This window comes from Bombina bombina, chromosome 4, assembly GCF_027579735.1.
Source record: "Bombina bombina isolate aBomBom1 chromosome 4, aBomBom1.pri, whole genome shotgun sequence".
In the NCBI taxonomy this organism is placed as follows: Eukaryota; Metazoa; Chordata; class Amphibia; order Anura; family Bombinatoridae; genus Bombina; species Bombina bombina.
This window is the reverse complement of record NC_069502.1, coordinates 1,152,640,260-1,152,655,019: the sequence shown is the minus strand read 5'-3', so window position 1 is coordinate 1,152,655,019 and position 14,760 is coordinate 1,152,640,260. Positions and strand designations below refer to the sequence as shown.

Here is a 14,760-nt window from a genome sequence, read left to right as displayed (position 1 = left end):
AAGGGGTTAATGGTGTGCAGTGTGAGTCTCTCTGCCAATAGAACGGTAGGAATCACCCTTATCTGCCAATGAGAAATCTTTCAGTAGACAATGAGGCTGAATTATCAAAGGTCTTGCGGACCTGATCCGACAGTGCGGATCAGGTCCGCAAGACCTCGCTAAATGTGGAGAGCAATACTCTCTTCTTATTCAGCATTGCAACGCTGCCCCCTGCAGACTCGCGGCCGATGTGTCAATCAAACCTATCGTGACTGCTGCTTCATAACTGCTGTTTCTGGTGAGTCTGAAGACTCGCCAGAAACACGGGCCCACAAGCTCCTTACGGAGCGTGATAAATGGGGCCCCTAAATGTGCAGAGACCTGCACTCTCTGCTAGTTTCAAATCAAATGCAAGAAAAAAAAAATCAACATGTTTAAATATTGCTTTCACGTACAAAATCAAAACAATGTAGTTACTTTTAGTTTAATGTCTCTTTAATTTTTCATTCAAATGCAAAAAAAAAAAAAGATCTACAATCACAGATACTGTGTGCAAACACAACTATAACACCACACTTAACTAGTTCTGATGTTACAAAAATAAATAAAAAATACATTTTGATTTAAAAAGTTTTAATGGGTATGGAGAGTTTAACCTGACAATATATTGTCATTAGTTAAAGTCAAGAAATTCCTTTTTTTTTTTGTTTATTTAAAGTGAAACACCCATTTGTTGCATCTAAAAAGGTTCCCAACATATTTGTTAAGATAGTTAAATAGCATTTTTACAATATACTTCTATTAGCAGAAATGCTTCCAGTAAAATTACTGTTTTTCAGTAGCATACACAGTCCACACACTAAACATTTTTAGAGAGTCATCAGTGGCTGATATGACACAAATAAACTCTTCACAGACACAATACACACTACCACCCCCTCTCTGAGCTTTACTACTAGCGCACAGGCCCCCCTCATAGCATATGTGCGTATGCCCCTGATAAACAGTATTAACTTTTATTAGAAGCATTTTTGCTAATGGAAATGTTTTGCAACAATGCTTCTATTTAAAATCTAAATGTACAGTTCAGTTTTGGCCTTTCTATCCTGACTTTAAACTATGGTATTTTCTTTCTATAGAATTTCTATAGTTTCCATGCATTAAAAACACGGCAACAGGAATGTGTTTAATAATAAAATGTTCTAATTAATTAAAGGGACAGTCTACACCAGAATTTTTATTGTTTTAAAAGATAGATAATCCCTTTATTACCCATTCCCCAGTTTTGCATAACCAACACAGTTATATTAATATACGTTTAACCTCTGTGATTATCTTGTATCTAAGCTTCTGCAAACTGCCCCTTTATTTCAGTTCTTTTGACAGGCTTGCAGTTTAGCCAATCAGTACCTGCTCCCAGATAACTTCACGTGCATGAGCATAGTGTTATCTATATGAAAAACATGAACTAACACCCTCTAGTGGTGAAAAACTGTTAAAATGCATTCTGAAAAGAGGTGGCCTTCAAGGTCTAAGAAATTAGCATATGACCCTCCTAGGTTAAAGGGACACTGAACCCAATTTTTTTATTTTGTGATTCAGATAGAGCATGCAATTTTAAGCAACTTTCTAATTTACTCCTATTATCATTTTTTCTTCGTTCTCTTGCTATCTTTATTTGAAAAAGAATGCATCTAAGCTTTTTTTTTGTTTCAAAGCTCTGGACAGCACGTTTTTATTGGTGGATGAATTTATCCACCAATCAGAAAGAACAACCCAGGTTGTTCACCAAAAATGGGCCGGCATCTAAACTTACATTCTTGCATTTCAAATAAAGATACCAAGAGAATGAAGAAAATTTGATAATAGGAGTAAATTAGAAAGTTGCTTAAAATGTCATGCTCTATCTGAATCACGAAAGAAAAAAATGTGGGTTCAGTGTCCCTTTAAGCTTTCAACTAAGAATACCAAGAGAACAAAGCAAAATTGGTGATAAAAGTAAATTGGAAAATTGTTTAAAATTACATGCCCTATCTGAATCATGAAAGTTTATTTTGGACTAGACTGTCCCTTTAATGCATTTTACTAATACACCAGAATGTTGCATTGTTTCCATAGCAATAGAATATATTATTTCACCAAACTTTACAAATCATTCTGTCCCAGTTACTTAGTTTTCTATATAACATTGTATTCTGTCACATTCTTTTACTAGATAATAGATCAAGAGAGAAATGGACTGTATTGTCTCAGTCATAGTCCAAACACAGAGGTGGAGACCTACACACTGTATCTTGTTGAATTAAGGTGTAACTTTAGGCAACTGTCCAGAAGACGTCTGAGCTGTTGCATTCTTACCCAGTGATTAGAGAGATGATAAACTGTAGGAGCAGAATGTGCAGGGAAATGACAGATTTTATGCTTGTTAAATATGCTCATTGTGTAAGTTTAAATTAAAAGAACATTATAGTGCATTAATGAAATGCCTTCTTTCTTTAGAGCATTACTGACTATAGATAAATATGATTTTAACCCCTAGCAAAGGGTTAAACACACTGCACTGCATCTCCAAAGCAGAACAATATGTGGGTTTGTGTGACACTCAGGGATCTATTTAACAGACAATGTAGGCCTCTGATGCAATCCTGCTTACCACAAGTTAAAAAGGAGCTGTTGAATGACACCTCTTAAAGGGCCATAATGCCCAGTGATGTAGCATAGCTGTAAAAAGCTGACTAGAAAATATCTCCTGAACATCTCTATGTAAAAAAGAAAGATATTTTACCTCAAAAGTTCCTCAGTAGCCACCTCCCATTGTAAAGGATTTCTAAGCAGCATTTTAGTGTGTCTGTCCTAGGACAGCTGAAAGGATGAGCCTCGTGCACTCTCATCTTATTTCACCAATCAGGTAAAGGAAGCTTACTATGAAATCTCATGAGAGTTAAGTCAAATCTCATGAAATCACAGTAAGAGTTCATGACCTCAGCACTGCTGATGCTGATTGGCTGCTGTTCATTTCTTCATTTTTTTTTTATTTTTACCTGCAGCTGGGAGCAGGTGAAGTATAACTTTTTACACAGAATTTACTCTGCTGAGCTGAGGAGATTGTGAGGTAAAATATCTTCCTTTTTTACATAGAGATGCTCAGGTGATATTTTCCTGTCAGCTTTTTACAGTTATACTGCATCAGTTTCAAGTGATTTAGCATATGAGTATTATGTCCCTTTAACCGCTCTGCCACGTCGATTGACAGGCCCTGCTCTCACACGATTGGTTGTGCAGGGGCAGTGATGCATAAGGCTCTTCTTGAACACAGCAGACTGGTCCTCTAGGGAACTTGTACATTTGTGACTTACTAAATGGGAGGGCAGGGGTTAAACACAAAGTTATCCTGGGTCAAAAAGGCAAATAATTACATACTCTAGAATAGGAGCATGTTGTTTTTGCAATAGAATTAAATAGATAGTTCATTAGTGTAATGTATGTTATTTGATTCATGTTATTACAACTTGAAACTGGGGGAACAGCACACATTCAGAGGTAAGTGCACGGTAGACCTCAGGGCGCTACCAAGCCCTGAGACGAAAGTACAAAGAATAAGCAGGGTCTCCAGCACTTAAAACAATTTTAATTTGCACAGTTAGCGACGTTTCGGGGTCACAGCCCCTTATTCATGCTTGGTATTTAGACATGGGCCTGTTAAACCTTTAAATACCTTAATTTTGGCGCCTTCTCAACTCTGGCTGGGAGAAGGGCTCCCTCTAATGGCCAATGTTATACACTCAAGAACATTTTTAAATACAATGTAACTAAAGTAAAAATGTTACAAAACATATAATTATTTACAAAAGTTAATAGAAAAAGATTTTTTGAAAAAATTCATAGAAATACTTAAAAACATTTCAGGGCTAGAATGGATAGCTGGATATACAAATAACAAGGGTAGGATGAAATGCAATTACCTTATAAGGAGCACACTACAAGAGACATTAAAAAAAACAAGATAAATCAAAGTCCCTGTTGAGACCTTTTGGTGCCATACTATCTAGTTTATGCACCCACCACATCTCTCTCTGTTTTAGTTGACGTTCCCTGTCAATGCCTCTTCTATTAGGGGGGATATGGTCTATGACCTGCCACCTAAGTTGGCTGATGTTATGGCCTTTTTCTAAAAAATTATTGGACAGTGGTGCCTCTTTATTCTTGCACCTGATATTGGACCTGTGTTGACTTATACGGTCCCTCACCTTACGGGTGGTCTCCCCTATGTAAATGGAAGAACATGGACACTTTATGAGATACACAACGTGGGTGGTTTCACAGGTGTAATATCCCTTGATTGCAAACTTTTTCCCACTATGTGGGTGATGGAAAAATGCTTCTTTAATTACTGAATGACAACTCATGCAACTCAAGCAAGGGAAAGTCCCCATATTCTTTTTGCTCAAAAGAAGTTGTCTATTGTGTTTACTTGTCCCTACATCTGTGTGACTTATACGGTCCCCCACCCGTAAGGTGAGAGACCGTATAAGTCAACACAGGTCCAATATCAGGTGCAAGAATAAAGAGGCACCACTGTCCAATCATTTTTTGGAAAAAGGCCATAACATCAGCCAACTTAGGTGGCAGGTCATAGACCATATCCCCCCTAATAGAAGAGGCATTGACAGGGAACGTCAACTAAAACAGAGAGAGATGTGGTGGGTGCATAAACTAGATAGTATGGCACCAAAAGGTCTCAACAGGGACTTTGATTTATCTTGTTTCTTTTAATGTCTCTTGTAGTGTGCTCCTTATAAGGTAATTGCATTTCATCCTACCCTTGTTATTTGTATATCCAGCTATCCATTCTAGCCCTGAAATGTTTTTAATTATTTCTATGAATTTTTTAAAAAAATCTTTTTCTATGACCTTTTGTAAATAATTATATGTTTTGTAAAATTTTTAATTTAGTTACATTGTATTTAAAAATGTTCTTGAGTGTATAACATTGGCCATTAGAGGGAGCCCTTCTCCCAGCCAGAGTTGAGAAGGCGCCAAAATTAAGGTATTTAAAGGTTTAACAGGCCCATGTCTAAATACGAAGCATGAATAAGGGGTTGTGACCCTGAAACGTCGCTAACTGTGCAAATTAAAATTGTTTTAAGTGCTGGAGACCCTGCTTATTCTTTGTGATTCGTGTTATTGGTATATTATGTTTTGTTCTTGAATAAAAACACTGTGTAATATAACACACTAAACCTTATTTTCACATTTCTTTTTAAATATCTATAAAATTTGGCAAGTGTAGTATCAAACAGGAATTGCTAATTCAAATATATACATATATATAAAATAAAGCATTTTGTAATTGAACAGAACTATGTTTAAAAAGGAGTCTGTGGAGCAGTAACACACATGGCTGGTGATTTGTGGCTATGCGCATATGCTGTCCTGATTGGCACACCATCTGTATTCAGCTGCAGACCAGTAGAGTATTGCCAGTTGTATGCTGACTAAGCTATGTGTTTAACCTCTTTATGGGGTTAAATTTCATAGTTCTGTTCAAGCAACAGTGAAATGATAAAATTCTCAGGCAAATCACAGAATTTTATAATTGCTAGTTTATGTCCCTTTTGGGGTTGCCAGGTGACCAGAATTCAACTGGACAGTCCATTATTTTAGCAGGCTGTCCAGTAAAATCTATACAAAACTACTGAACACCTAAATGTCCAGTATTTTTATGCTACGCTAAGTATCAGCTACATGTAAAGGGCATCCTACGCTTCTATGCATAACAAATGTGGCCATTACTGTGCATTTTGTATTATTTGTGTTAGAGACAGCCATGTGGGGTGTTAAACCATTGCCCCTGGCAGTCAATAGATGAAATCACTACTGCACATGTTTGTTACTTGCAACCAAGGGTATACAATAGTTGCTCAGTTGTGAAAAATATACTGTATATGGTGGGCTCAAACATAGGCCCAAGGATGAGCATTTGGGGGGTCATTGTGTGACCCAGCTACCACCCGTGTCCAGTCACCTATAGGTGGTCAGGTATTTTATGGAGCACAGCTGGCAACGCTACCCTTTAAATGCCAGTAGAGCCATGTTGCAAATTACATTATTAATTAAACATATGATTAATACAAAGGGCAATTTAGCTCAGAATTTCCCCTAATCGGCAACTTGTTGGAATTTCTCTTTTTTGGTGTCCTTTGATCTAAGGTAGAGAAAGTGTTAATAACAATTGCTGTTTCTGCAGGCCGTATGTACCGTCTACCTGCCAGTATTGACTTAAGATAAATCAGTTTCTAGAAAAATAAGTATTGGTTGCTTACTCACTTGAAGCTGAAGTTAAACAGATGTCCAGCACTCCACTGCAAAGAATTCCATTGAAAATACAATTTTAAAAATATTTAGCACTATCATATTGATAGCAAGATTTACATTGCTTTCAATTCCAGAGACAGAAACCCTTAAAAAGCTTATTGGGTATTGATTATTTAACCTCTTTGCAGTGGGCAATTATATAAAGATATTAATGAGTTCCTGCACTCATCAGTCAATGTGTAGAATGTTGCAGGGTCAGAGTTTTGGATCCTGCAAGATGCTCCCCAGCCTCTCATAGCACAACACAATTTTCAGTTAAATTGCAATAAAAGTGGCACAATAAATAAAATATATTCCTACTTAAAAGTATTGTATGTTATGAGGAATTCAGCATTAAGTTAAATGCGCATTTAAAGGGACAGTCTTCACCATAAAGTGTTATTGTTTTAAAAGCTAGATAATCCATTTATTACCCACTCCCGAGTTTTGCATAACCAACATAGTTATATTAATATTTACTTTTTAACTCTGTGATAACCTTGTATCTAAGCCTCTGCAGATTGCCCCCTTATTTCAGTTCTTTTGACAGACTTCTATTTTAGCCAATCAGTGCTAACTCCTAGGTAACTCCACGTACGTGAGCACAATGTTATCTATATGGCACACATGAACTAACGGCCTCTAGTGGTGAAAAACAAAATGCATTCAGATAAGAGGCAGCCTTCAAGGTCTAAGAATTTGAATATGAGCCTACCTAGGTTTAGCTTTCAACTAAGAAAACAAAGAGAACAAAGCAAATTTGGTGATAAAAGTAAATTGGAAAGTTGTTTAAAATTACATACCCTATCTGAATCATGAAAGTTTATTTTGGACTAGACTGTCCCTTTAATACAATACTTTATTTGTACAGGGGACTGCTGGCTGTTGGCTGCAATTGCTTCTCTTACGCTGGATCAGGACATCTTGGAGAAGGTTGTTCCAGAGAACCAAAGCTTTGAGAAACAATATGCAGGAATCTTCCACTTCCAGGTAACGCAGCTGTTCAGATCTTATGATTAGAATTCGTCACACTCACTCCCTATAGTAAACCATTATACCTTCCTGCATTTCCCAGAGGCTATCAAGGACAGGGAGATGACAGCTATTTAAAAGCCTATGAATTTATTTTCTGGGTGTTCTGTTGGGCTTACGCTATATTGTATGTATGTACTGCTACGCTAGTGTGTAATGAGATGTTGCCTCTCTCAGTTCTGGCAGTATGGCGAGTGGGTGGACGTTGTTGTGGATGACCGGCTGCCTACAAAAAATGGGAACCTGGTCTTTGTACACTCAGCGGAGGGGGATGAGTTCTGGAGTGCTCTGCTGGAAAAGGCCTACGCTAAGTAAGTATCTGTGCCCTGGTATATACGCTGAAGATAACAAAAGGAAATATGTTATTATGTTTAAAGGAACAAGGAAGTCAGATTAAACGTTCATAATTTAGATTCAGAGCGTAAGACATTAATTTTAAAATAATGTAATTAAGAAAAATATCTGCTCATACAGATAACGAGATTTAGTTGATATTTTTTAGCAACAGAACTGAAGTGTCTTGTAATTACAGGGTGTTATCTTTCCCTTAAATTGCAATAGAAAGTACAATATCTTGGTTTTATTGTGTATTTTCCATGTTTTATAAGATAGTCAAGGGACATAATTAAACTCTCATGCTTTATGTAGCAGAGTTTCCAACTGTCCTACATGCTGCAGAATTGTCACAGGTTCAAGGCTGGATTGGCCTACCAGAATACCAAGAGATTTCCTGGTTGGCTGAAGTAGCTGGGGCTGGAAAGCTACAATTTAAAGGGGTGATTAATGGATGTAATTGGGTTGTAGGGTGCCTATATAACAACAATCTGGCACTTTTTTAACCACTTCACACTGTTAGGATGTTCCATGCCGTCGTAACAGCACTGGGCTTTAACGCTGTTAGGACGGCATAGGTCGTCCTACCATATATGGCATCCTGCAACTTCCCCCTTTGATGAAGGCAAGGATCAGCGTGAGGGGCATATCTAGCAACGTAAGCAGTCCCCACATGATCCGATCCCAGCCTTTTGACTAATAGTGTGAAAAATACAAACTAATATAATTTAATTCTGAAAAAAAAAATATTGGGGAAGGAGTATCACAGTAAACCCCTTTGAGAAAAATGGGGCATGTGCATTTACTGACTCAACAGAAAATAGGGCTGGACTTCATATTTTCCACGGCTGCTTTTTGTCCCCAGTCCGGGCTGTCCCACCTCCCCATCAGAGGAAATATCACTGTTTCCACAGTGAAACCAGGGACTTCCCTAGCTACACCCACTGCACACTAACCACGCCCAACGTGGCTCACAAACTACCTGACCTCACATAGCTTCTTTCTCTGAGAGTATGCTATGTAAGTAGGCTCAGGAGTGCCAGCATGCTAGGTAGGTAGGCCCAGGAGTGTCAGCATGCTAAGTAGGTAGAAGTGTCAGTATGCTAGGTATGTAGGCTCAGGAGTGTCAGCATGCTTGGTAGGTAGGTTTAGGAGTCTCAGCATGCTAGGTAGATAGGATCAGGAGTATCAGTATGCTAGGTAGGTAGGCTCAGGAGTGTCAGCATGCTAGGTAGGTTGGCTCAGGAGTGTTAGCATGCTAGGTATGTAGGCTCAGGAGTGTTAGCATGCTAGGTATATAGGCTCAAGAGTGTCAGTATGCTAATTAGGTAGGCTCAGGAGTGTCAGCATGCGGTTTAGGTAGGCTTAGGAGTGTGAGCAAGCTAGGTAGGCTCAGGAGTGTCAGCATGCTTAGTAGGTAGGCTCAGGAGTGTCAGCATGCTTGGTAGGTATGTTCAGGAGTGTCAGCATAATAGGTAGGTAGGCTCAGGAGTGTCAGCATGCTTGGTAGGCAGGCTCAGGTGTGTTAGCATGCTAGGTAGGTAGCGTAGGTTTGCCACCTCAACCATGTTTTCCTGAACACTTATGAGTTACACATCCTGCAGGGTGTGCAGGGAGGAACATGTATTGTGTTTCTGGACAGCACTATTCATATTCCTCCCTGCACACCCTGCAGCATGTGTAACTTCTAAGTGTTCTGTATTTTAAGGGACGGGTGGCAACCATATAGGTAGGTAAGCTCAGGAGTGTCAGCATGCTTGGTAGGTAGGCTCAGGGGTGTCAGCATGCTAGGTAGGTAGGCTCAGGAGTGTTAGCATGCTAGGTAGGCAGGCTCAGGAGTGTCAGTATGCTAATTAGGTAGGCTCTGGAGTGTCAGCATGCTTGGTAAGTAGGCTCCAGAGTGTCAGCATGCTTGGTAGGTAGGCTCAGGGGTGTCAGGATGCTAGGTAGGTAGGCTCAGGAGTGTTAGAATGCTAGGTAGGTAGACTCAGGAGTGTCAGCATGCTAAGTAGGTAGGCTCAGGAGTGTCAGTATGCTAATTAGGTAGGCTCTGGAGTGTCAGCATGCTTGGTAAGTAGGCTCAGGAGTGTCAGCATGCTAGGTAGGTAGGCTCAGGAGTGTCAGCATGCTAGGTAGGTAGGCTCAGGAGTGTTAGCATCCTTGCTAGGTAGGCTCAGGAGTGTCTGCATACTAGGTAGGTAGGCTCAGCAGTATCAGCATATTAGGTAGGTAGGCTCAGGAGTGTCCGCATGCTAGATAGGTATGCTCAGGAGTGTTAGTATGCTTGGTAGGTAGGCTCAGGAGTGTCAGCATGCTAGGTAGGTAAGCTCAGGAGTCTTATATGCTAGGTAGGTAAGTAGACTGAGGTGTGTCAGCATCCTAAGTAGGTAGGCTCAGGAGTGTCAGGTAGGTAATTCAAGTTTTTTTAACTACACATAATTAAACTTTTGGGACCGGATTACGAGTGGAGAGCTATTTAACGCTCCCACTTGAGCATTAACTGCTCTAGAGAAGTAATCTTTTAGCGCTCGTATTATGAGTTGAAAGTAAACTATTTTTGATAGCATGCTAACCTGACGAACGCAAAAAGCCGAAGTTAGAATATTGCATACGCCTTCACGTATTCCCCCATAGAAGTTAATGGAGGAAAAAAGCCTTACACAATCTCATATTCTCATGTGCGCTAACCTGACATGAAAATATGCATATTTCACATACCAATGTTTACATAAATATTTCAATATATATCTATTTTTGTAAAATATATATTTATACCTTTATATATATGATTATATGTAGGTATAGCTACATACAGATATATATATATATAGGAATATCTGTTTTAAAATACATAGAACATATTATTATATGTGAAGAACATTGGAATGTGAAATATTTACAGTAAATAAACATTATAACACTTTAGTAAATATGAATATTGCATAAATATGCTTTTACATATTTTCATCTACTTAACAGCAAAGGGCTCTGTGATGAGAGCAGGATGTGATGTCACTAGTTTGGGGGCGGGGCTTAGGTCCGGTAGTCTGTGTCGCAGTTAGTTAGTACAATCAACCTGAATAGATGTATGTTTCCATGCTCTGTAATAAAATAGAGTTGTACCATCATTGCTGTGTCCTGCATGTGTCCTGCATCTCATGACATGGTGTCAGAAGTTCTGGCCTGCGCTTCTGTTCCTAATCGATGACGATGTCAAAGTTTACCCCACCTGAGCCTTTTGACTTCTCTCAGCCTGCAGCTTGGCCCACATGGCGTCAGCGGTTTCAGCGCTTCAGGATTGTTTCCAAGCTGGACAAGGAGAGTGGTGAAGTACAAGTTAATTCTCTTTTATACTCTATGGGGAAAGATGTGGAGCCTGTGTTCAATGCTTTTACTTTCCAAGAAGGGGAAGAATTTAACTTTGATATAGTTATGGATAAACTCAGTGCCCACTTTGTGCCCAAAAGAAATGTTATTCATGAGTGAGCTTGTTTTCACAAACGTAATCAGCGTGTGGGAGAATCTGTGGAGTCATTTGTGCGCAGCCTGTATGAACTAGCTGAATTCTGTGAGTTTGGTGTTGCTAAAGAAGAGCAAATCAGAGACAGAATAGTTATTGGGAATGCAGATGCTGAAGTTTCACTGAAGCTGCAGTTAGAGCCTGATTTAACATTAGATGGGGCTATTAGGATGGCCTGCCAGAGTGAACTGGTGAAAAAGCAAAGTGCTGATCTGAGGTCTGAGAGTATTGTGGATGAAGTGCAACAGTCCAGGAAAACTGCTAGTGAAAGGCACAGTGCGAGCGGTAGATCTAAAATAATGGATAGACCTAGAAGTGGATGGGCGCAGCATGCCGATGCACACGGTGCTACCGTGCCCATGATCAGAGTGTTATATGCCCGGCCAGAGATAAGATGCAGAAAATGTAACAGAATGGGCCATTTTGAAGTGGTGTGTAAAACTGAATACATTAAGGAGATGCAGGTGGACAGTGACCAAGAGGGTCAGGAAGTGTCTTTTGTGGGGTCTGTTGTGGAACGGCCAAGCTCAGAGGAAGATTGGAAGGTTACTTTTACTGTAAATGACAAAGTTGATTTTAAGATTGACACAGGAGCAGATATCACTGTAATGTCTTTTGCTGCATTTATGAAACTGCCTTGACAGCCCCAGCTGGCGAAGGTTACTACAAATGTCCATAGTCCCGGTGACCGCATTGATTGTGCGGGGAAAGTTCTTACCAGCCAGAGAGGTCGCAGCTCACGGAGCTGGAGGGGTTGGTGCTGTTCCAAGACCGCATCGTAATTCCTGTCAGCATGAGGAAGGAGATGTTAAACAGGATTCACGATGGCCACCTAGGCATTACAAAGTGCAGGGAAAGGGCAGCTACAGCTGTGTGGTGGCCTGGGATCAGCTCCGACATTGCAAATCACGTGTCTAAATGTGCCTTTTGCCGGGAACGCCGGCCTACTCAGAGAAGGGAGCCCTTGATTTCTACTCCGCTTCCTGCGGGGCCGTGGCAGAAAATAGCTTCTGATTTGTGTGAACTGCATGGGAAAAAGTTCCTTGTTGTGATCGACTACTATTCCAGGTATTTGGAAATTGCACCTCTGAATGATATCACAAGTCAAGCCGTTATCATTCGTCTGAAGAGCTTGTTCGCCCGGTGGGGCATTCCAATGGAGCTGGTGAGTGATAATGGTATGCAGTTCGCTTCTACAGAGTTCAGTGCTTTCAGCAGGGAATATGACTTTGTACATTCCACGTCAAGTCCACATTATCCGCAGGCCAACAGAATGGCTGAAAGGGCAGTTCAAACAACAAAATTCATTCTAAAGCAATCTGAGCCGTACCTAGCCCTCTTGTCATACAGGGCGATGCCCATTCAAGCCACTGGGTTTAGCCCGGCACAGCTGATGCTAGGATGCCAGATTCGCACCACTTTACCCTCAGTGGGTGTCTTCAAGCCGCCTGGCCCTGTTCCTCGGGACGAAGTCCTTAGGAGGGATGAAGAGGCCAAAAAGGGTTATCGTTTCTTCTACGACAGGAGACATTCTGTCAGGCCCTTACAGGAACTGAATGCGGAGCAAAGTGTCAGAATTAAACTGGATGATGAGAAGAAATGGAAGACGCCTGCTACGGTAATTGGACGCTCTCCAGAACCAAGGTCTTATACAGTCCTTACTGATGGAGGGACGGTTACATGCCGTAACCGAAGACATCTTCAGCCTGTACCTGAGAGTCTGGAACTGGATGCCTCAGTGCCACCGCCGCTGGGATCCCCTGTTCTAAGAGAGGTGCCTTCCCCTCAGCAAGATCACAGCGGGGATATATCTTTGCCTCCAGCCGATTCTTATTCACCATCTTCTGTATTAGAGGACAGTTCATGCAAAGTTACATCAAGCGGAAGAGTGGTGAAACTTCCGGCCAGATATAAGGACTGACTTTAGCTAGAACAGTGACCGGAAGTATGGGCAGAATAATCCCATGGTCACTGTGGACTAGGGTAGTCTACCCCGATGTCCAAGTCAGGATGTAATTTATGTGTTTATATTTTCTGAACCTATTTGTTTATATATTGTTCGGAAAAAAAAATGTTGTTGTATACTCTGTTCGTATACCTTGTTATTTGTTATATTCAAATGTATGCTTCGCCTATGAAAAAGGGGAAGATGTGATGAGAGCAGGATGTGATGTCACTAGTTTGGGGGCGGGGCTTAGGTCCGGTAGTCTGTGTCACAGTTAGTTAGTACAATCAACCTGAATAGATGTATGTTTCCATGCTCTGTAATAAAATAGAGTTGTACCATCATTGCTGTGTCCTGCATGTGTCCTGCATCTCATGACAGGCTCCAATGCACATATATATTTATATGTCTATAGATGAATATAAATGCATATATACACATATAAATACATCTGTACACACACACTATATATATATATATATATATATATATATATATATATATATATATACAAAACACGGAAGGGAACTGCACTCTCATACCGGACCGGGTACACATCCCATGACCCTGCAACATGCTCAGCCCTGGGTGCCACTGGCACTCACAGGAAGCTGTGCTGTTCCCAGAGCCACAAGCAGTTAACCCCAGACAGGTCTGGGTGCAAGAACCATAGGGAAAATTACAAAACAAATTAATACAACACACAGAGAAAACCCAGACCTCACTTACAAGCTCTCAGCTAAGATTTAAAAGCAAAAATGGAAAGGTTAGTCACCGCATCTGGCCAAATGGGACAAGCTCAGGTACCACGTCAAGGTCCTTTCCAATACCTGAGACCCTATAACAGCCACACAATGCAAGCTTTCAAATCCAAACAAACTGAAAACAAGGGAAGGGTGCACAGGAATATGTAACCACCCTAGACATATACAAAACACAGAAGGGAACTGCACTCTCATACCTGTGCACCCTTCCCTTGTTTTCAGTTTGTTTGGATTTGAAAGCTTGCATTGTGTGGCTGTTTTAGGGTCTCAGGTATTGGAAAGGACCTTGACGTGGTACCTGAGCTTGTCCCATTTGGCCAGATGCGGTGACTAACCTTTCCATTTTTGCTTTTAAATCTTAGCTGAGAGCTTGTAAGTGAGTGCTGGGTTTTCTCTGTGTGTTGTATTAATTTGTTTTGTAATTTTCCCTATGGTTCTTGCACCCAGACCTGTCTGGGGTTAACTGCTTGTGGCTCTGGGAACAGCACAGCTTCCTGTGAGTGCCAGTGGCACCCAGGGCTGAGCATGTTGCAGGGTCATGGGATGTGTAACCGGTCCGGTATGAGAGTGCAGTTCCCTTCCGTGTTTTGTATATGTCTAGGGTGGTTACATATTCCTGTGCACACTTCCCTTGTTTTCAGTTTGTTTGGATTTGAAAGCTTGCATTGTGTGGCTGTTTTAGGGTCTCAGGTATTGGAAAGGACCTTGACGTGGTACCTGAGAGCTTGTAAGTGAGTACTGGGTTTTCTCTGTGTGTTATATATATATATATATATATATATATATATATATATATATACAGGGAGTGCAGAATTATTAGGCAAATGAGTATT

The 14,760-nt window shown here is 40.5% G+C and overlaps 1 protein-coding gene across 1 annotated transcript in view; it reads left to right on the top strand.

Moving 5' to 3' along the window:
- The window catches only part of CAPN8 (calpain 8), a 189,581-nt gene that overhangs the window by 48,341 nt on the left and 126,480 nt on the right, over positions 1-14,760 (top strand). The window contains exons 3-4 of the mRNA XM_053712588.1: positions 7,205-7,323; positions 7,543-7,676. Of these exons, the coding sequence (XP_053568563.1) occupies positions 7,205-7,323; positions 7,543-7,676 (253 nt within the window). The remainder of the gene's footprint in view (positions 1-7,204; positions 7,324-7,542; positions 7,677-14,760) is intronic.